This window comes from Trematomus bernacchii, unplaced genomic scaffold (genome assembly GCF_902827165.1).
Source record: "Trematomus bernacchii unplaced genomic scaffold, fTreBer1.1, whole genome shotgun sequence".
Classification (NCBI taxonomy): Eukaryota; Metazoa; Chordata; class Actinopteri; order Perciformes; family Nototheniidae; genus Trematomus; species Trematomus bernacchii.
Genome location: NW_022987720.1, coordinates 6694615 through 6717431, shown reverse-complemented (window position 1 = coordinate 6717431; position 22817 = coordinate 6694615). Strand labels below are relative to the sequence as shown.

General features: G+C 41.9%; 2 protein-coding genes across 2 annotated transcripts; both read left to right on the top strand.

Annotated features, from left to right (window-relative positions):
* Positions 1 to 470: 470 nt before the first annotated feature.
* On the top strand, positions 471 to 1910 carry LOC117492746 (N-lysine methyltransferase KMT5A-A-like). Its single transcript, XM_034143130.1, has 3 exons — positions 471 to 1149; positions 1256 to 1418; positions 1613 to 1910. Exons 1-3 carry the CDS (start codon positions 1014 to 1016, stop codon positions 1845 to 1847), a joined length of 534 nt encoding a protein of 177 aa, XP_033999021.1. The 5' UTR covers positions 471 to 1013; the 3' UTR covers positions 1848 to 1910.
* Positions 1911 to 12807: 10897 nt separating this feature from the next.
* On the top strand, positions 12808 to 20014 carry LOC117492734. Its single transcript, XM_034143121.1, has 21 exons — positions 12808 to 12935; positions 13013 to 13083; positions 13167 to 13262; positions 13348 to 13472; positions 15993 to 16136; positions 16216 to 16302; positions 16386 to 16550; positions 16627 to 16723; positions 16808 to 17025; positions 17107 to 17263; positions 17366 to 17574; positions 17657 to 17774; positions 17897 to 18096; positions 18165 to 18279; positions 18362 to 18531; positions 18604 to 18701; positions 18781 to 18911; positions 19003 to 19192; positions 19344 to 19485; positions 19570 to 19690; positions 19761 to 20014. Exons 1-21 carry the CDS (start codon positions 12916 to 12918, stop codon positions 19829 to 19831), a joined length of 2745 nt encoding a protein of 914 aa, XP_033999012.1. The 5' UTR covers positions 12808 to 12915; the 3' UTR covers positions 19832 to 20014.
* The last annotated feature ends 2803 nt before the right edge of the window (positions 20015 to 22817 follow it).

Below are 22817 nucleotides of genomic sequence, written 5' to 3'. Positions count from 1 at the left end.
GTATGGAATTCAGTGTTTCCCCTAGGTTTACTGCTTTGGGGGTGGGGGGGTGGCATTAGGATATATTTTTTTTAAATCCTCTGGAGCAGAGAGAGGAGCTGTGGATTATTGTTATTGATTAATGCGTCATTGTTTCTTAGGGTCAAAAACACTAAACTCACAACTTAAAATGAAAGCATGTAGTTTATTTAATAAAAGAGCACATGTTCAATGTGAAAAGTGACAGTAGATAGGCTATAGATTAGTTGCAATTTTTTTTTTAAACACCTTGAATTTCAGGCGGGGCGCAGCGCCCCTCCAAGACAATGGTAGGGGAAACACTGGAATTAGAGACACGTTTTAGGCTAAAACGTTAGCAGCTACGGCTAATGCTAGCTTAATTGGGGACACGTGTCAGCATTCATCTAGTCAGTAGGCCTACATTTGAATTTTTTATTCAAAATAATGTTATTTAAGGCAGTTTTTTCCATACATTTATTGAGCAAGCATTTGTAGATAATATTGATGAGAGTAATTCATCCTGGTAAGTTCCAATTCCATGTGAGTAAAACATTGTAAAAGTAGCATGCTTCACAGACATAGCTGTTAGCCCGTTGCTGCGTAAACAGTGAACTATGCTCTGATTAAGTTGATGAAATATCTCAGATATTTAGCGTGATTGCTGACTGTTACCTATGTTATTGCCGTCTTATAATCACAGCTTTCCATGTCTTACATTTGTCTGCACTTTTCAAGCTGTTAGCTGCTGGAAGCAGCCTGTTAGTTAGTCATCTGTTTCTGCATCTGAGTGTAAAGTACATTTAAACCCATACAATAACCTATACATAACAGCGTTAACACTGTGGTTGAGATTGTGAGGGAAGCATCCAGTGAAAACATGAAGCTGAACAGTTTATTTTGTTTATAGATGCCAAATGCACTGACTTAGCAGCCATTGTTACACATATTGAGCTGTTTCAGTGGCATGGCTTGCGTAGATAATCAAAGGGTCTGTTTTCTCACCAACAGTGAAAATGAACCCTTTGCTGGATATGGCATCAGCAAGACCCCGGAGAGCAAAGATTAAACCTAGAGAAGAGGCTGCACATTTTACATCCTTGTGCAAAGACAAGGATGGATTTGATGTGAAGTTCATAAATTCCTTCAAAGGTGAGTGACAAAAGTATTTGCTTACTATTCTTGTCATTAGCATGACAAATGTGTATTGTTGTTTAACCTCATCACTTCTCCTGACCCATCCTCTGATCTTTGTTAGGTCGAGGAGTGTTCAGCTGCCGACCCTTTCAAAACGGAGACTTCCTAATTGAATATAGAGGGGAAGTCATAACTAAATCTGAACGTGAACACCAGCAACAAGTATACCATTGTGCACTTAAGGTTTTCATGTTTGACTTTCGTATAAATGGACAAGAGTTATGGTAAGTAAATATTGTAATGTTATTTCTAAATGTGTAGTTACCCAGACATACAAACGCTGCTATCTTGATGTTAAGTTGGGCATACAGTGTACATTTTGAGCCTTTTTTTGTCTATATGTATTTTATCTAATGCTAGTTTGCTGTGGTTGTAATACTGTTAGTTTGTAATCAGAATTGTGTCCTTGCCCAATCAGTGTTGATGCTGCCAAAGAGGACAACTCCCTAGGGAGACTTGTCAACGATGACCATGTGAACCCGAACTGCAAAATGAAATTGAACAAAGTGGATGGAAAGCCCCATCTTTGTCTTTTTGCACTCAAAGACATCAGTCCTGGAGAAGAGATAGCTTATGACTACAGTGATTCTGATTGGCCATGGAGATGCAAGGTATTTACGAATGGTGTCTTGTATCAACACTCTGCTATGTAAATCTATCATTTAACACTATGTTCACAACAAACTTAGCTCTGCCATGTCCAATATGTTAGTCACATGGAAAATTGAAATTTCAACAGTTCTATACAAAATGCTATTAATACAAAAGATGATTTTAAATGATGGCCATTGACTTGATGACCTGTTATTGAACTATGAGGTGGATATTGTGTGTTAACTCACAACAACAGGCAAGTAAAGCATTTGTGTACTACTCTGGATGTTTAGTGATTAAACTTGGTCCTTCTTCATCCACAAGATTTCCACTGAGGCAGAGACTCTGTATGAAGAAGCTGCCATGGCATCTGAGTCCCACTATGATGACATTCAACAGGTGAGTTAACCACAACTCAATGTTGGTATTAGTTACATGTTTCTTTCCAGTTATAAACCATGAAGACTGGATGTGAATGCTGAGGTTAGATACACAGGTCCTGTGTATCACTCTACTGGACAGCTTTAGACACTAAGAGGACTGTGTGTCAATGCTGTTTTTCTTCTGTTAAACTGAATGATCATACTCTTTAGATATGAAATACTATATTCAGTGTCTTTCTACCTGATTGTAATAACTCACAACAAGAGCAAGTGAAGCATTTGTGTACTACTCTGGATGTTTAGTGATTAAACTTAGTCCTTCTTCATCCACAAGATTTCCACTGAGGCAGAGACTCTGGCCGTTTCTCAATCGCGAGGATATTGGCTTCCAAGCCAATATTTCAAGGATGCTACATCATCGAGTGCCGCCGAAGGACTGTTCCATACTTGAAATTCTACCGAGGCCGCGTCCTTAGTTTGGGGGAAATTTCGAGGCTGCACATGGGTAGACTTCGCGTCCTTAAAATCCCCACAATGCTTTGCGCACGGACCAATTTCCCCAAATCTATGGCGGAAGATGTAAGGTGGGGCCTCTCATATGACGCACACCTGCACACTTGCTAGCCTGTTCCACACTTTGTTTTCCGAATGCCAGGAAGTATTCTTGACTCGCTTCTGAAGCAAGATGCTCGGCTCGGCTCGGCTGTGCTACCAAGCAAGCATCCTCGCGATTGAGAAACGGCCTCTGTATGAAGATGCTGCCATGACATCTGAGTCCCACTATGATGACATTCAACAGGTGAGTTAACCACAGCTCAATGTTGGTATTAGTTACATGTTTCTTTCCAGTTACAAACCATGAAGACTGGATGTGAATGCTGAGGTTAGATACACAGGTCCTGTGTATCACTCTACTGGACAGCTTTAGACACTAAGAGGACTGTGTGTCAATGCTGTTTTTCTTCTGTTAAACTGAATGATCATACTCTTTAGATATGAAATACTATAATCAGTGTCTTTCTACCTGATTGTAATAACTCACAACAAGAGCCAGTGAAGCATTTGTGTACTACTCTGGATGTTTAGTGATTAAACTTAGTCCTTCTTCATCCACAAGATTTCCACTGAGGCAGAGACTCTGGGTGTTTCTCAATCGCGAGTAAAGCTGCTTCAGAGCCACTATTTCAAGCATACTACGTCATCGAGTGCCGCCGAAGTACTGTTCCAATCTCCAGCATACTTGGAAATCTACCGAGCCCGGCGTACTCCGTTTGGAGAAATATCGAGGCTGCACATGAGTAGACTCCGTGGTCTTAAAATCCCCACAATGCTTTGCGCACGGACCAATTTCCCCAAATCTGTGGCGGAAGATGTAAGAGGCGGGGCCTCTCATATGACGCACACCTGCACACTTGCTAGCGTGTTCCACACTTCGTTTTCCGAATGCCAGGAAGTATTCTTGACTCGCTTCTGAAGCAAGATGCTCGGCAGACATGTGCTACCAAGCAAGTGTACTCGCGATTGAGAAACACCCTCTGTATGAACATGCTGCCATGGCATCTGAGTCCCACTATGATGACATTCAACAGGTGAGTTAACCACAACTCAATGTTGGTATTAGTTACATGTTTCTTTCCAGTTACAAACCATGAAGACTGGATGTGAATGCTGAGGTTAGATACACAGGTCCTGTGTATCACTCTACTGGACAGCTTTAGACACTAAGAGGACTGTGTGTCAATGCTGTTTTTCTTCTGTTAAACTGAATGATCATACTCTTTAGATATGAAATACTATAATCAGTGTCTTTCTACCTGATTGTAATAACTCACAACAAGAGCCAGTGAAGCATTTGTGTACTACTCTGGATGTTTCGTGATTAAACTTAGTCCTTCTTCATCCACAAGATTTCCACTGAGGCAGAGACTCTGGCCGTTTCTCAATCGCGAGGATATTGGCTTCCAAGCCAATATTTCAAGGATGCTACGTCATCGAGTGCCGCCGAAGGACTGTTCCATACTTGGAATTCTACCGAGGCCGCGTCCATGGTTTGGGGGAAATTTCGAGGCTGCACATGAGTAGACTCCGTGGTCTTAAAATCCCCACAATGCTTTGCGCATGGACCAATTTCCCCAAATCTGTGGCGGAAGATGTAAGGTGAGGCCTCTCATATGATGCACACCTGCACACTTGCTAGCCTGTTCCACACTTTGTTTTCCGAATGCCAGGAAGTATTCTTGCCTCGCTTCTGAAGCAAGATGCTCGGCTCGGCTGTGCTACCAAGCAAGCATCCTCACGATTGAGAAACGGCCTCTGTATGAAGATGCTGCCATGACATCTGAGTCCCACTATGATGACATTCAACAGGTGAGTTAACCACAACTCAATGTTGGTATTAGTTACATGTTTCTTTCCAGTTATAAACCATGAAGACTGGATGTGAATGCTGAGGTTAGATACACAGGTCCTGTGTATCACTCTACTTGTTGCGTGAGACATTATATTCAGCAGAAGTCTCCACGTTTGCAGTCAACCAAAGTAGTTTGTAAGTATGCTACGGACAGAAAAACACACACGACCACATCGCTCAGAGTTTGGCCTGGAGTACGGGGCCGTTTATTGAATCTGCGCATGCTCATTAGCATGACCACGTTTCTTTCACTCAGGCACATTCTGATGATGTCATACACATGAACTGAAACATGACTTTGTTCATATACAAATATGCTTAACACTCCCACTCAAAGACATGTTAATAACTCTCTACAGTGGTACACAGAATCCAAATAAACAAAAAAAAACTTCTCTAGCAGTGTTCAATTTTTACACCTGCAATTCACATTACTCTCCAAACAAATACCCTTTGAACTTGTCAAATTTAGCCTTTGTCAACGGCTTGGTTAGGACATCAGCTACCATATCTGCAGTAGGACAATATGTAATAGATATCTTCCCCTCAGCATGTGCAGATCGTACAAAATGGTATTTGATGTCTACATGCTTGCTTCTCTGTCTGGATACAGGGTTTTTGGATAGAGCTATTGCTCCCTGGTTGTCCTCATATATCTTCACTGGTACATGTGGGCTATTAAGGTCTACCCCTTTTAATAGCTGTACAAGGTACATGCTCTCTTGAGTAGTAGCCGCTAATGCCATGTACTCGGCCTCACAGGTCGATAGCGCCACTGTTGGCTGCTTCCTACTTTTCCAGGATATAACTGGACCATTTTCAGTTAAGCTGAAACAATATCCAGTTGTGCTTCTCCTATCATTTTGATCGGCTGCCCAATCAGCATCACTGTATCCCTCAAGCTTTAGGCTTTCCTCACTTTTCTTGTAATGTAGCTCTTGGTCTATAGTACCCTTTAGATACCTCAACAGTTGTTTTGCTGCAGCCAAATGTTGTTGTTTTGGTTCTGCTAAGTGTTGTGATAGTTTACTCACAATCCAGCTCAGATCAGGTCTAGTACATGTCATAATGTATATCAAGCTACCTACTATCTCTCTGTATCCTGTTGAATCGATAACTTCACCCTCAGTGTCAAAATGTAACTTTTGCTCGCATGGAGTTGACCTTGGTTTGCACTCTGACATGCCAAACCTCTCTAGCATCTTTGCTATGTGTCTCTTTTGGCTCATTTTGATCTCCCCCTCACTCTGTGTAAAGTCGATACCTAGGAAGTGTTTAAGTTCACCCAAATCTTTCATTTTAAACTTCCTCTTCAACATCTCTTTGACATCACTGAGTGAGCCGTTGTTATTGGCTGCTATGAGTAGGTCATCTACCCATATCAACAGAATAACTCTTTCGTTCTCAGACTCTTTTCTGTAGACACAATGATCAGCATCATTTTGCACAAACCCATTCTCTGTAAGATGATCATGCAGTAACTTGTTCCAGTTCCGCCCGGATTGCTTTAAACCATACAATGACTTGTTGAGTTTGCACACTAAGTGTTCCCCTGTTTTAGATTTTGCCTCAAAACCTTCGGGCTGTTCCATATATAACTCGCAGTCTATTGGTGCATGGAGATAAGCTGTCTTCACATCCATTTGGTGTAGGATAAGATCATCCTGTATAGCCACCTGCATCAATGTACGTACAGAAGTCATATTTGCTGTCGGTGAAAAAGTTTCCTTGTAATCAATTCCCTCTACTTGACTATAGCCTTTAGCTACATATCTGGCTTTAAAAATCTCAGATCCATCTGGGCTTTCCTTTACTGCATATACCCAACGACCTCCCACTGCTTGCTTGCCTTTTGGCAGTGTGGTCAGACTGAAGGTCTCATTCTCTGTTAAAGAGTTAATCTCCTCTTTCATTGCATCAGCCCACATTTTTGATTTCTTAGAGCCTACAGCCTGCATGTATGTTTTGGGTACGTCACAAGCAACTCTGTAGAAATAATCTACATTTTCACCTTCATCATTACAATCAGCCTTACACTGACACTCCAATAAATATTCTGGAGCGTTTCTTTGTCTAGTGGGATAGCGTCGTGCACTCTCTCCCTGTTCTCTTTGAGTACTATCTGTCTGGATCTGACTAGCCTCAATATTCTCCTCACTATCGGACTGTACACCCACATTAGGCTCTCTCTGATTCTGGTTGACCATTTTTGTCCCTGCTGGTGTTGTGGGAATAATTTCTCCATAAGTGTCATCATCCATATTACGATTTGTCTGAGTCTGACTATCTGCGCTACTCTTTGTGATACATTTTACCAGCCTATGTTTCAGGACTTTCCCTGTCTCAGGATAAAATACTTGGAATGCTGGGCTATATTTGTCGTATCCTACAAAAATACCCTTTGCACATCTAGAATCTAGCTTCTTCTTATCCTGCTTATACCCGTAGCATTCAGAGCCAAATATTTTCATGTTGGACAAGTTGGGTGTTTTGCCAGTAAAAACATGGTATGGTGTCTGCTCTAGACGCTTACAGTAACACCTGTTACGTATCTGTGCTGCTGTTTGTACAGCATATGTCCATAACTGCTTTGGGAGGTTACTCTCTAATAGCATGCATCGTGACATCTCAAATAAGGTCCTCCAACCTCTGTCGACAGTACCGTTCTGGTGAGGTGAGTATGGTGCACTTGTCTCGTGCCTTATCCCTTTCGTCCTAAGTAAAGTTTGAAACTCATGCCCGGTGAATTCAGTACCGTTGTCAGATCTTATGCACTTAATGTATCCATATGGAGCAGTATCCGCTATGAATTTCTCAGTAGCTTTTGCTGTATCACTCTTTGCTTTGATAAAGTAGGGAAAAATCATCCCACTATAATCATCAGTAAATGCTATTGCATATCTGTACCCGTCTTTATCTGCTGGTTCTATTGGACCGCATAGGTCTGTATGTACTAGCTCCAGTACTGTCTTAGCTTTTACATCTGCCTGCCTGTTTCTGCTTTGAGTACATTTTCCCTGCGTACATATTTCACAGTTATGGTTAGACATGTCATGTTTCCCTTTGATCGACATACCTTTAACCACTTTCTCTAGTTTAGACACATCCTCAAAATTACAATGACCAAGTATTCTATGCCATGTCTGGATGTCATGACAACCATTACAAACATCATCAGTATTTTCATCCTCTACTGTGCTAAGGTAATATAGCCTACCATACACATCCATTTTAAACTTGGTACCATTTTGATGAATCAGCCAATCATCACCGTCCTTGAAGCGGACCTCAGCTCCACTGGCTGTCGCTGCTTTCACGGAGAAAATGTCCTGTGAAAAAGATGGGATGTAAAGCGCTCCTTTGAGCCTCGTTTTCACTTGCCGTCCCTCGCTGTCTAGCAGAACAACTTCGGCTTCTCCCCTCATCTTCGCCATCCCGGTCGTTTTCGTTCCATCTGCCAGCTCTATCACATGGTCCTCGGGTCTAAAGCTCTTATCGATTGTCTTAAACTTTGCCGGGTCATTAATCATGTGCGTCGTGGCACCACAGTCGACCATAAGACCTCTCTTATTTCCTACTTGATTTTGACAGTCACTTATTTTGAAAAAGAATGATGCACCGGTATCATCCTCCGTGTCTCCGTCTGCCTTCTTCACCTGATCACGGCCCAGCCCTCTGCCTCGGCCTCGCCCCCTTCCTCGGTGTGGCGTGTCCCACCGTCGCTCCTCTCGCCTCGCTTGGATCTCGTTAGGGCATGTCCTGGCCATATGCCCCATCTTTCCGCATGTGTAGCATTCAGTGTCGGCCAAGTCCATCTTCTTCCCTCTTCCACGTCCTCGTGTCCTTGCCCCGCTAGTCCTCATAACGCCGTCCTCATCCGCATTCATGTCACTCGTCCTATATTTGTCAGTGCTCTCATAGCTCCGCAGTTTAGCTTTGAAGTCACCGAACGTTAGACGGTCGTTGGTTTGAGTGACGTGCACGACAAACGGGTTGAATGAGTCCGGTAACCCCTTCACTACCATGGCAATCTGCAACCCCTCACTGATATTTTCTTCGGCCCTTCTCAAAGACGTGAATATAGTCTCCGCTCGAATAATATAATCAGTAACAGTCTCGTTGCTTGCTTTGTGGAGAGAAGAGAGTTCACAGTACAGGCTCACGACTCGTGGTTTGTCCTTTCCTGCGTAGTGCTCTCGGAGTATTGCCAACGCTTTTCTTCCATCTCGTTTTGCGTCCCTCATTATGAGTGATAAACTCTTATTATCTAGACACTGCACTAATTCAGCATATGCTTCTGCATTCTTTGTTGCGTCTTCTTCAAGTGCTTGTTCGTTGTTGTAGTCTATCGCTGGCTCTTCCAGGATAACTTCACTGAGGCCGCGGAGTTCCATGTGCGCCAAAAACCTCGTCTCCCATAACTCAAAGTTTTTCTCGTCACCGTCGAATAACAACTTAAACCACCTTTGGCCTCCTTGACTGGGCCCATAACCTGTTGCGTGAGACATTATATTCAGCAGAAGTCTCCACGTTTGCAGTCAACCAAAGTAGTTTGTAAGTATGCTACGGACAGAAAAACACACACGACCACATCGCTCAGAGTTTGGCCTGGAGTACGGGGCCGTTTATTGAATCTGCGCATGCTCATTAGCATGACCACGTTTCTTTCACTCAGGCACATTCTGATGATGTCATACACATGAACTGAAACATGACTTTGTTCATATACAAATATGCTTAACACTACTGGACAGCTTTAGACACTAAGAGGACTGTGTTTCAATGCTGTTTTTCTTCTGTTAAACTTAATGATCATACTCTTTAGATATTAAATACTATAATCAGTGTCTTTCTACCTGATTGTAATAACTCACAACAAGAGCCAGTCAGGATACTCTCTATGGTGCACCTGTAAAAATTGCAGAGTATCCTGGAGTCCATGTTGAACCTCCACATTCTGCGGAGGATGAAGAGCCGCTGTTCTTCTATCAAGCTGCTATCATCTAAATGTCGGTGCTCCTTCAAATGTTTTTGATATCTTAAAATCACTCTCAGCAAAGGCTACATACATTTTGTTAATTTTGGTCCAAAGCGCCTTACAATAAACGACACAACATTGTAAGAACAAGAGCTGAGCTGGAACATTTACTTAAAATAAGCTAATCCACAGTAAGAGCTGCTCAGTAGGTGCACAACTTTAAGTATCACCTTTCTTTTTTGTCAAGGTGCGGGTGTAGACTCCCTGCTTTTGTAATCATGTAATAACATAATAGCTGAAATGAAGATTGAATATTTACACAAATCTCTTGGTTAAGATGGATGTTTTCTTCTTCTTTTCTATCATTGAACACAAATGCAGATGAGAATGACAAGGAGCCTGGCAGGAGAGGGGACATGCATGAGCCACCTGGTAAATGTACACAAAATACTCTGCTACTACCAATGAGTCACTTTCTCAAGCATGGAGGTTAAACCCTGGTTCAGGTTATCGTGAAGCGTTAAACGTTAAAGCCATGAACTGAATTTTTCTGTTAAACTGGAAGATTTGAGTTTATCATGACCAAAAATGATCAGAATATGGTTTCCTGAAACTATATTGTTACATGCGTCTTTTTCCTGTTAAGAAGTCATTTAAAAACATTGTGAGGACGAAATACAAGTCTCAGAAAACTTGATCCTGTTAGTACTATTATTATGTCAAATACTAACTTTAAGCTGCTTAAGTAAAAAAAGAAAACGTAACCCTACATACAGAAGAATCATTCCTGCAAGCTCTGCACAGTTAGACTTACAGATGTTTAAATATGGCAAAGAGCAAGCATTAGCATTTGATCCCTACATGCTATTGTTCAGAACCAGCACAATATCAGAAATTGGAAGAATGAAAGCCGGAAAGACAGTTCGATTCCTTCATCCCAAACCCATTTGTAGTTATAGTTTTAGTAAGTAACATAATACATCTTAAATAAAATACGTGTTAACGTGGTTACCATTGACTGATCTCTTTTTCTGTTTGTAGAGTCTCTTGAAAATGCTGTGGAGAGGAATCCCAGGAGGATGCAAAAACAGAAGTGGTCTCCAAAAGAGGTGGCAGCAGTTTTGAGACACTTTAATGCACACATTGCCAAGGGGAAATTGGCCACGATGATAGAATGCAGACAGTGCAAAGCAGCAGAGCATCCTATTCTGGCTGGTCGCTCTTTGCAAAATATTAGAGACTTCGTCAGGAACCAAGGCACGGCTCAGAAGAAAAAAGCACTGCTACAAAAAAGATGATGAGATTTAATCGAACATGCAGTGAGGACAGTTCACAGTTAAACTTTTCATTATTATGTTACATGTAGGAGCAATGTTTTATTATAAGGATAATTACGAGATTAAAGCTGTTATGTTAGGAGAATAAAGATGAAATCATTCCGGGGGCTGAGGGGTCGTTGCAGCAGATAGTTATATTGAAGGATTGGAACTTCACGGATCAAACACTCATAAACAAAACGTTGCTAAAACAGAAACTAACTACCGTAATAAGGTAAACAACTATCCACAATCCAATTTCATCAAAACAACTTCACACCCGCCGCCCTCTGAGCTGGACACATCACACAGGTGTCTGTCTGCAGCCGGAGGAGAGAGGAGGGGTCAGGGACCGTCTACAAAGTGCAACGCTGAATAAAGATACTATACTCAATAACTGCTCTGTTATAAAGCTACAAACATCACATTTTAAATCACACAATAATATACTGTTGCTTAAACTACACATGCAAGTTTGCGAAAATAGGTGGTTTTAGTAGTTTATTTGCAGTATTTTCTTCAGCGTTGCACTTTGTAGACGGTCCATGACCCCTCCTCTCTCCTCCGGCTGCAGACAGACACCTGTGTTATGTGTCCAGCTTGGAGGGCGGCCGGTGTGAGGTTGTTTTGATGAAAATTGGATTGTGGATAGTTGTTTACCTTATTACGGTAGTTAGTTTGTGTTTTAGCAAAGTTTTGTTTATGAGTTATTGATCCGTTCCAGTTCCAATCTGTCAATATAACTTCCTTGAAGATCTGCTGCAATGACCCCTCAGCCCCCGGGATAATTTCATCTTTATTCTCCTAACATAGCTACTTTAATCTCGTAATTAAGACTTTATTCTCCTATCTTTTCTTTTTTGTGTGGCCCTAATCCTCTGTCGTACCAAGGTAATGCTGGAAGGAGAGTTATATGTTTAAAATAATAAAGATTTAGTCTTAGCTCAATTTTCATGTGAGAAAATGTTATGTGAAAATAACCATTAAACTTGGCTCATTGTTCACTGTGCAAGGTGCAATATGTCCTTTTGTATCAGCTTTTAAACGGTAATGCTCCAAGTAGATGAGCAGTCTTGTAGAGCAAATAGCATTTTGTATTAGTGATAAACCAGTTCGGTCACTTTGCTATAAAATGGTTATCGGTTCTTTTCATATCGATGATGTAATTTCAATTAGCAGTGCTGCAAATATAAGCATTTACTTGCAAATGGATTTAATTAGTCTCGGAAGACCTGCTTGTAGTATACCCCTCTGGAGAGTATTAGAATGTGGTTCTACATTTGCATGAAAACAACAGATTGCAAACAGGAGGCAAGCAATAACCAAAACACATTAACATACTTTTAAGCTATATATCTATGGTGCACTATATTGTCTATTAAAATATTACATCACAAATCAGGTATTCCTATGCTGTTGTGCAAAACATTTTGTCCGTTTATAAAAGGTTTGTTCTTGTAATGCACAATCCAACACGTTTGTGTAAAGTTATGTTCCATTTAATCATGTTTGTCCCTTTAATACACTTCAGTGACATGTTTGTGTGTTGTATAGCTACTGTCCTCACAAATAACCATTGTGTCATGGGCGGGGCTTATGCAGCTCATTATCTGCTGTCCTCTTAATGAAGCATGGTGTCAGGTTGTTGTATTTTGAGTTGTGCTATGTGTATGGGACATTTGAAGTGGGATTTGTGTTGTATGGCTCAAAATAGATTTTTTGATATTCAAAACATCTTTGTAAAGCTAGTGGAAAGGGGTGTCCACCTAATGATGGAAAAAACGTGTTTGGGTCAAAGTGTCCTTTTAGTTCACAAAAACCCGCATGTGTGTGTGTGTGTGTGTGTGTAGAATCCTTAACAAGCCTCACCTGTGCTTTGTCGTTAAGTGGAATATAAAGCAGCTGCTGATGTCTCAGTTAATCATCCAGTCCCCTTCATTTTAGTCTTGTGTTTTTGTTGGAAGGTGTGCTGGACATTGCCACACTCTGATACTGGCTGTATTCTTGTAGTTTTGGGTTTTGCTGCTTACGAACTGCAACATGCTGAGGCTTGGGAACATGTAAGTTACATTTCTTGTAGATTTCTTTCTATGTGTATACTTAATTGTCTCTAAATGATGTGTTTTATGTGTTCAAGTTTGTTATGGATGGCTGCAGCTATCATCTTGGGTAAAGCCAGGCCTAATGTGAAGCTACATTCGCAGTCAAGTAAGCTTCAATTCTCATTAAGTCATTTTATACAGCATGTTAATTCGGTTTACATTATCCTCACAAGCCTTTTCTTTGAACAGGCAGTGGGTTAAGGTCTGACTGTGCCGCAAATGTAATGAGACTGTCGTTGGACAAGGCTTTAGCAGTGGGAAACCAGCTTGAGGTGGAGGCTATCAGTAAGTATTTAAACTGCTAATAATGAGCTGATTGGTTCATCACTGAGGAAAGGGGTCCCTGACAAAGCTTATTTTCTCCCCTCAGATGGCACCAAGCACATTTTGTTGACACCTAGCATGGCTGCTCGGTGTGGATACAGCATGGAGTCTGACCCGTGGGGTAACACCAGAATCTACACCTCCCTGATGGGCTGCTTTGTGGACAACAAGGTTTGTTTTCAAATCAAAGTTTATTTATAAAGCACATTTAAAAGCGATTTTTGGTCGGGCCAAGGTGCTGTACATGTAATAAATACGACAATCATAAAAACACATTACTACAATCACAATAAATTACAACGGATATATATTAAAAAAAACTAAAAGGCCAGGGAGAAGAAGTGTGCTTTAAGAGTAGATTTAAAAACCCCTAGGGTCTGGGCCGACCTCACATGGAGGGGCAGAGTGTTCCAGAGCCTAGGGCCAGCTGCTGCGAAGGCTCGGTGCCCTCTGGTTTTGGGCACTATCAGCAGCAGCTGGTCAGCAGACCTTAAAGCTCTGGCTGGGGTGTAGCGCTGGAGGAGTTCAGCTATATAGGCCGGAGCCAGCCCATTTAGTGCTTTAAAAACAAATAAAAGGAGTTTAAAATCAATTCGGAACCGAATTGGAAGCCAGTGCAGTGAGGCCAGAATTGGGGTGATGTGGTCACGCTTTTTGTGGCCAGTCAGAAGACGTGCAGCTGCGTTTTGCACTAGCTGCAGGCGTTTAATTGACGCCTGGTCCATACCCACGTACAGAGCGTTGCAGTAGTCCAACCTCGAGGTAACAAAGGCGTTAATAACCCTTTCCAGGTCTTTAAAAGATAAAAACGACTTGGTCTTGGCCAATAGTCGTATTTTAAAAAAGCAGGTTTTGACTACGCTGCTGACCTGCTTATCGAATTTAAAAGCGCTATTGAAGGTCACTCCAAGGTTCGTGACAGAGGGGAGGATATTATTTTTGAGGGATCCCAGAATATCAACCTGGGAGGCTAGAGGTTGGGGTCCAGAAAAGATAACCTCAGTCTTGCTCTCATTGAGGTTGAGGACATTTTGGCTCAGCCAGGATTTGATCTCTGCTAAGCAGTCCATCAATAGCTGTAATGAGTTTACATTTTAATTGAGTGGCAGATAGATCTGTACATCGTCGGCATGGAAGGGGATGTTGTGTTTTGTGAGAATTGAACCTATAGGGGCAGTATGTACAGTAGAAAAAGGATGGGGCCCAAAATTGAGCCTTGGGGAACCCCACAGGTAAGAGGGGCTTTGGCAGAGGAGAAGGCACCTAGCTGCACTAAGAAGCTACGGTCTGTCAGGTAGGACCTGAACCATGCAAGGGCAGAGCCTGTGATGCCAGCGGACTGTTCAAGCCGTGACAACAGGATGCTATGGTCCACAGTGTCGAAGGCAGCTGTCAGGTCTAACAGCACCAAGACAGCTGGGCTACCTGAGTCGGCGGCTAGGAGCAGATCATTAAAAACTCTTAAAAGGGCTGTTTCAGTGCTGTGCATGGGTTTGAAGCCAGACTGAAACTTTTCGTGGATGCCATGCATGGTTAAAAAAGACTGCAGCTGGGCGTAGACTACTCGCTCCAGGGCTTTAGATAAAAGGTAGCTGGGAGATGGGCCTAAAATTTGCGAGAATGGAAGGGTCGAGATTTTTCTTTTTAAGTAGTGGCTTGACCACGGCATGTTTGAAGGCAGCTGGGACACATCCTGAGCTAAGAGAGGTATTTATAAGTAATAAAATACTTGCTCCAACTGATTCGAAGACATCTCTGAGAAGGCGAGAGGGAATGCTGTCTGAGGTGCAGTTTGTCGGCCGCAGGTGCATGACTACATCCGAGAGAGAAGAGAGGGATACAGGCTCAAAGTGGTCGATGACAGCAGGGCACAGAAAAGGAGCAGGATCTGGGGTAGCACTAGTGTGGGCTAGCCTAAGAGCAGATACTTTTTCAATAAAAAATGTAAGAAACTTATCACAGAGTAGTCGATGGCACAATTGGAGAAACATCACAGGGATTAATGAACGAGTTGAGGACATTAAAAAGAACTTGAGGTTTTTGGAGATTAATAGAGAAATGTGCTCCGTTTTGACTGCCGTCTGGTAGTCAGAAAGGCAAGCACGAAGGATTTCTAAGGAGACATGGAGTTTATCCTTTTTCCATTTTCTCTCTGCACGCCTGCAAGCGCGTCTGAGAGCACGAGTACAGTCATTTAGCCACGGCTCAGAGAGAACTTTGGTGCGTAAAAGGAGCAACAGAATCCAATATTAGTGTACAAACATAGAGATAAGCTCATCAGAACTAAAAACTCATCAGAGCTAAAGTGGTTTAGCAGCATCCAATGTAATTTTCTATCAAGTTTAGTTGGTGCCACATGTGCTATTTCTGTCTCAAGTAACAAATTAATGGCTCAACAAGCACATGGTTGCTCCCTGAATTTATTTTTAACCCCTTACCCTTACAAGACACAAAGTACATTTCCCTTTTTGTTTGGTACATCCCTAAAATGTTAACACTGCTCCACTCAAAACTGTATTCCTCAATTCCTCTACTAGGTACTTTCTTGACTCATTTGTTACATACAAACATATCCATTTAGACTTCAAATGTGTCCCTGAAGGGAAGGATATTACATTTTCAATGACAAAGACGCTGGAACCAAAGAATATTGGGGAGTTTCACTTAATTTAGTTTTTTTTATATTTATAGGATGATGCTACATTTAAAGTTGGCTTGAGACTCCAGATGTACGGCGAGAATCCATTAGACGTGGTCAGTCATGACGTGTCTCAGACTTGCAGCTATACTCGCTGGGCCTCCAGGGAGGTCCTCTGCGACAGGAACTACATGGAAGTAGGTCATCTTTACATTGATGATTCCACCATCTTGTGTGTATGGAAACAAATGCTAAAACCACAATTTTCTGTTTTAGGTTTCGCACCACATAGCTAACCTTGATGCTGAAGCTAAGGGTCAGACTCGGGATGGTAAAGACGACCAGCTCAACGTCAATCCTGAAGTATGTTGAATTAAACTGTTCAGATACTAGTTTAATTCCTCTCTACACCAATGAGGATTTCATTCTTTTTTTCTTTCCTGTAGGCCTCTGGTGCATCACAAGGTATCTGGAAGATGACGTTTTACACCCCAGAACCAGTGGCCATGGTGCTGCAAGAGGCTGAACAAGCCGGCTACGCTGCCAAAACTACCTCTAGTCGTCTGGTTATGCGAAGCCCGTACAATACAGCAGAGACTTATTCAGAGGATGTAAGCAACCCACTCCTATACAGTGTTTCTTTCCTTTCCCTCCTTGTCAATTATTTTAAACCTCTCCTCTCTTTAGGTGGCTGGAGTCCCCATGGAAGTTTTCAGGGTGAGCACCTACTACATGGCACCACAGGGTCTGAATGTAGTGAACTTGGCAGCTGCTTGTCCCAAAGGTGAGTCCTGAGCAACATATTGCCTTCACAGTAAGCTTAATTGTTGCACAGTTAACCTCAACAGCTCCATTTTGTCATTAACAGGTGGTGTCCTCTTCACCGAGGATATGATCTCTTGGCACGTACCTCGCCGTGTGACTCCTCTGTTGGACGGCAGCATTACAGTCTCAGAAATGCACATGGGCATCAACGGGCAGAGGCTTGATGGATCTCAGATGGCCGCACGGGGGTACACACTGAGCACCACAGACTTCCACATCGTCGTCGAGATCCCTGTGGGCTCGCCTGATGGTTACTACAAGGTTGGGGAAATCTCTAGATTAGAAATGCAAGAGTCACTAGTGCATTTGCATGTTTTATTGAAATGTCATAAATTATTGCAGAGCCATGCCCCAGATTACCAGTACCACATCACCTACTTCGTGGAGCCCATGCTTGAGGTACTGTGGAGGGCAGATGACACCCAAGATGATACCAGATACAAGGTTTTGTTCCCAATCATGACCCCTCTGATGCCTCAATCTCCCCAAATCCAGGATGGTATTTTTTTTTTTTTAAAGTAGCACTCAAGCCAACTACTCAATTGTTCTCAACTTTCAGGCTGGTTTAGAATTTGTAAACCTACCACTTTCTGTTCCTCAGACACTGTCCCAGAGACTCGGGTGTTCAGCGTTCTCTTGGGAACCTTCCTCCATGACGTTGAGCTGAGGAACATCACCTTCTCCACCGGGGTCCTCACTGTTGAGGAGAGCAATGCCAAAGGCTTCACAGTCCAGGAACACAGCTTGGCTAATGGCTCCAAGATCTTCTCTCTTCAAGTGCCCTTTGATGCCGATGTTGTCTTAAAACATGTATGTGACATTATAGATTCCAAATATCACTTTGTACCAGCATATTTTCAGTGTTGCTGAGCTTTTATTTCATTTGTTGCAGAATCCGGAGCGCATGGTTACATCCTACTTCCTCCCTCTGATCTTTGGGTTGATCATCCTGCCTGAAGAAACTCCTTTTGCTCTCCCGGTCGACCTGCAGGCCTCTCTGCAGGATGTTGGTGAGATCATATTGAATTTGCTTTTGACAATATCTTTATGCAAATTGTCTTTTCTAAAATGAAATACATATTGGAGTAAAAGCTACACAATCAAATGGATAATGCATGTTTTGCTGCTCTAGTGCTACCCATCATGGCTGGCACCTGTGACCAGAACCAGTTTTACATCAGCGTGAAGTTTGGGAGTCACGGCTCTAATTTCAAGGCTATCGTTGGACCTCGAGAGCTGACTGCTGAGATGGCTGAAGACTACAATTTCTATGAGAACGGCACACACCTCAGCCTCATTCTGCCATACACTGCCAAGGACGCTGTTTTCGAGGTATGTCAAAACTACAAAATCCCACCATAGATCTTTTGCATTGGCTAACTTTACTTTCTTTTCCACAGCTGCTCACTGCAGAATCAGTCAAATCCAGAATTGACCTGCTTCTGTTGGATCGTGCAAACGACTGGGTGCTTGCTGATCTCTATCTGGCTTGCTACTTCCCCTTAAAAGCAACTGGTAAGATGCAACATGTAAGTATATTTGCTGCTTTAATTGATGGATTTTTGTTGCTTTACACATTGCCTGCTTCTTCTTCCAGAGTGCCACCCCAATGGCACAATGACCGCTTTGGCTGTGAAGGTTGAATCCACTCGTAATCTGAAGCCAAGTCAGCTGACGCTAAAGGACCAGTCCTGCACACCACAGTTCAGCGACGATCGCTTTGCATATTTCTCCTTCAGTGTGGATACCTGTGGAACCACCAGAACGGTGAGTTTGAATCACATTTAAATATCAAAAGGTTTTTTTGGCAAATGTTAATGCGTTTCTTTTGTTAAATAGTTCTTTGACAACTACATGATGTATGAAAATGAGATCCGCCTGTCTTACAACAACGCCAAAGGAGCAGCCAACACATCACCAGTTGATCCTGATTACAGGTAAAATATTTGATTCTGTATAATTGGAGATGAACACCTTCAAAGTATGCATTTATACATTTTATTTTTCCCCTAATAGGCAAACCATTTCCTGCTTCTATGTGGTCAATGAGACTCAGACTGTTGCCTTCAGCGCTAAACCAAGAACCTATGAGCCCGCTGCAGAGATCGGCACTGGGCAGCTGATGGTGCAGATGAGGCTAGCCCAAGGCATGGTGGAATTTTACGACATCTTGTTCATGCATACAAAACACTGTAAATGTCCAGGCCTCCTTTCTCTAACGGGACTCTTCTCCTGCAGATCCATCCTACGAGCTCTTCTACCAAGCAGAGGATTATCCAGTGGTGAAATATCTGCGGCAACCTCTGTATTTTGAGGTGGAGCTGCTGCATTCTACCGACCCTTACTTGGAACTCATTGCTGAGAACTGTTGGGCAACCCTTTATGAAGATAGGACATCTCTGCCAAGCTGGGACATCATTGTGGACAGGTAATGTTGTGCAAAACTAACTACTACATGTTCTCGACTGAGACCTTTGGTCAGAAGTGAGTTGTGTAAACACTGTCTTAATAATCCACTAAAAAGCATTCTAATTTCATTTAACGGCTGCTTTATTTTAACTTTCAAATTCCTTCACTAGCTGTGAGAATCGCGATGACAGCGATGCAGCAATTTTCCATCCCGTTGTGAGTGACTCCAGAGTTTTAGTCCCGTCCCACATCAAGCGCTTCTCTGTAAAGATGTTCACTTTCACTAAAGATAACGAGGTTCTGAAAGGCCAGGTAAGACTTGTAAATCCAAATCTGGAGTCTTTTGTCCACTGCTGCATGTAGCCCTGTGTAGTAAATCATCCTGTCTGTCCACAGATCTATGTCCACTGTGATGCAGTGATTTGTGACACAACCAGCCAGGCAGATGGTTCCTGCAGAGGCCAGTGTGTGCATCCTCCAGGTCAGAGCTACTCAAGACCTGCAGGTGTAAAAAGGGGTAAGTGATCGAGTCTGAATAAATGTAGTCGATCTGGATGTGCAGCTGGTAATCTTTACTTGTTTTGCAGAGCGAAGAAGCACCGACTCAACACGCCAAAGGCAGATCTCCTCTGGGGCAATTATTCTGTCTAACCTCTGAATATTTTTTACAAGTGTTTACATTTAGTCATTTGCACCTTATGTACATTTGTTCATTGTTTGGGACCAGGGGAACACAGTTTTATCAATGAATGTACTGTACTGCCTTTTATATTGATGGATGACAATAACGACTTGTGTATTTTGAAAAAATAAACAAATAAAAGCCTCATTTATATAGTCGTTATCAATGTGTTGCATCTTCTGTGGTCAATTTTAAGTGACATATTAGTAAAAGCAGGTTCTGTGTCAACCAGCACCATCATAACTCCAAGAAAATGCAGAGAAGCATCAACATATGTAGAAATGATATCCTATATAACAGAGGTGGGAGTAAGTCCTACATGTGCAAGTCACTGTGGTGAGAGGCAAGTCATTGCTCAGGTCAAGTCATACGAAATTCTGATGAATAAGCCCAGTTTCCGCATTTAAATCGGTTAAAAGACAGTGGTTATGAAAATGGATTTAACCCACACTATGATCTTCATCACATACACAGTTAATCATTTGAAATCTAATTTAGACCGATAACAATCATATTAGATCAATATTAACCCTGGAACTGCAGGCAATATAGCTAGGACTCAATCAAAAAGGCGGAATTCCAGGTAAGAAAATCGTATAGGCCTATGGCATTTGCCATTTCACATATTTAATTTAAATTTCTGTAAACACTAGAACCGCCAACAGCATCAGCACCTACATAGATATCATTTTCAAATCATTTAATTTGTTCATAATTTCCTTATAAACTAAGGACGATTTAAAACTCAGTTAATTGGGTTAATTTAGAAATTGCTTCAGTTTATCATAACAGATCAAAAAGTTCAGATTAATTTTACAATAAATCAAGGAATGATGCACTTCAAACAAACAACATAAAAACATTTAAACAAACTAAAAGTAGATGAACTACATTATTCAACAGTTTACAGTAACTTCTGATAACACGGGAAATAAACGAGGCATCTCTTTTCCTCTCTCTCCCTCTCCTGACAGCCCGTCAGTATCAGGGTTAGTACAAATGAATCCCTTGGCGGTTCTAGTGTTCATTTACCGTTTTGTCTTCTCTTTGTAATGCTTAATCGATTTGAAACCAAGTCTGACGTAGCTTAAACTTAACGTTAGCTTTCTAGCTAACACATTCACGCACCTTTCTCTGTGGGTTTTTTTGTAGTGACGAATGAAGTTGGATGTTTTGGTGGTCGTGTCACTGATCTTTATGCTGCAGACCCTGCATACCGCTGTTCTCTTGGCGTCATCGACAACATAATCCTTGAATCCAAACTTCACTATTTTTGGAGTAACGCTAGCCGCTGCCATGTTAACTGACACTCCTGCCGTCTAGTGGGTTGCCAGGTTTGCGCGCATGGCGCTATAATCACCCAATCACGTTTTTCGAAAAAACTAAACGTAATATCTCAATACAAAAACAAACGCAAATATTTAATTTTAAACAGTCAAGTCCTTTCAAGTCATCTGTCTCAAGCTTAAGTCAAGTCTCAAGTCATGAATACCAAGTTCAAGTCAAGTCTTTTATCAATAGTCTCAAGTCAAAAGATATGCGACTCGAGTCAAGTCATGTGACTCGAGTCCCCACCTCTGCTATATAATATACAACTCAAAATGAAATGCATTCTGAAGTTATTATTGCCCCATTGATAAGCCCCGCCTACTTGAGACGCACTAAAACGTGATTGGACGTTTTTTTGCATGTCGTCACTTCCGTCTTTAGGAAACACAACTAACCTTAACAGAATTCACAGCCAATGGAGCAAGACAACCCTCAAATACTTGAACATGCTCACTCTGAGTTTAAAAAACAGAACTTTAAATGTGCAGAACTACTGTACACAAAGTTTATCTCGTCCTGCTTACAGACCAGGTACTGTTTGTTCCTTTTTTGGCGATGTATAGCAAGTCTGTAGTCGTTTTAGTGTTACAGCTTCTGTTATCCGTCCAATTCTGTGTCCCTGGCTAAAGCTAACTGTTAGCTAACGTTGTTTCTTTTTCAAACCTTTATTTATCCAGGAGTATCCCATTGAGATCATTGATCTCTTTTTCAAGGGAGACCTGCTCAAGTAGGTTCCACATGAAACATTAAAACATAAACAGAACAACAAAAAGGACATCATACAGCATCATTACAGGGATTACAATTTACATAACTATCCACACGAACAGGTACCAACAGCTTCCGATTGAGTAGCATCCAACCAAGCTTTAAAAACATTTAGTGGCACCAGATTGCTCAGTTTCCATTTAAATTGCAGACTATTCCAAGACAGTGGAGCTGCGCATCTAAATGCTATCTTCACTAAGACAGTCCTAGCAGTTGGCACATTTAATAAAACCACAGCATGCGATCTCAGGCAGTAGCCACTTACAATTCGCCGTGAGATCAGGGAGCAGATGTAGGATGGAAGTTTCCCTAACATGGCTTTGTATATAAAAATGTACCAGTGACTGAGCCTCCGTACAGTTAGCGAAGGCAAACCAGCCCTTGCATACAGGGTACAGTGATGGGTTAATGCTTTACAGTTTGTCACACATCTCAGTGCACTGTGATATGCAGCATCTAACTTGACCAGGCAATTGGCAGGTGCATTCATATAAATCAAATCACCATAGTCCAGCACAGGTAAAAAGGTCACAGTGACTAGCCTTTTCCTGGCCTCGAGCGAGAAACAGGACTTGTTCCTGTAGAAGAAACCTAGCCTAACCCTCAGTTTTTTAAGCAGGTTATTGACATGACGTTTAAAAGTGAGACATTCATCAAGCCAGATACCAAGGTATTTGTAACAGGTAACCACTTCAAGTTTTATTCCTTGCGTAGTTACAATATCTAAAACAGGCTCTGGTGTCTTTTTAGCTTTTGAAAAGAGCATTACCTTAGTTTTATCAACATTTAAAAGAAGCTTTAGTTCAGAGAGCTGAGTCTGAATAATGTTAAAAACAGCTTGCAATTCAACAACAGCCTCCTTAAT

What these genes read in the sequence shown, in the direction of transcription:
- LOC117492746 (XM_034143130.1), top strand. Translation starts at nt 1,014, where the DNA reads ATGAACCCTTTGCTGGATATGGCATCAGCAAGACCCCGGAGAGCAAAG. An exon ending in GTTCATAAATTCCTTCAAAG is followed by an intron (nt 1,150 to 1,255) that starts GTGAGTGACAAA and finishes GATCTTTGTTAG; the next exon opens with GTCGAGGAGTGTTCAGCTGC. An exon ending in ATAAATGGACAAGAGTTATG is followed by an intron (nt 1,419 to 1,612) that starts GTAAGTAAATAT and finishes TTGCCCAATCAG; the next exon opens with TGTTGATGCTGCCAAAGAGG.
- LOC117492734 (XM_034143121.1), top strand. Translation starts at nt 12,916, where the DNA reads ATGCTGAGGCTTGGGAACAT. An exon ending in CAGAGACTTATTCAGAGGAT is followed by an intron (nt 16,551 to 16,626) that starts GTAAGCAACCCA and finishes TCCTCTCTTTAG; the next exon opens with GTGGCTGGAGTCCCCATGGA. An exon ending in ATCTCCCCAAATCCAGGATG is followed by an intron (nt 17,264 to 17,365) that starts GTATTTTTTTTT and finishes TCTGTTCCTCAG; the next exon opens with ACACTGTCCCAGAGACTCGG.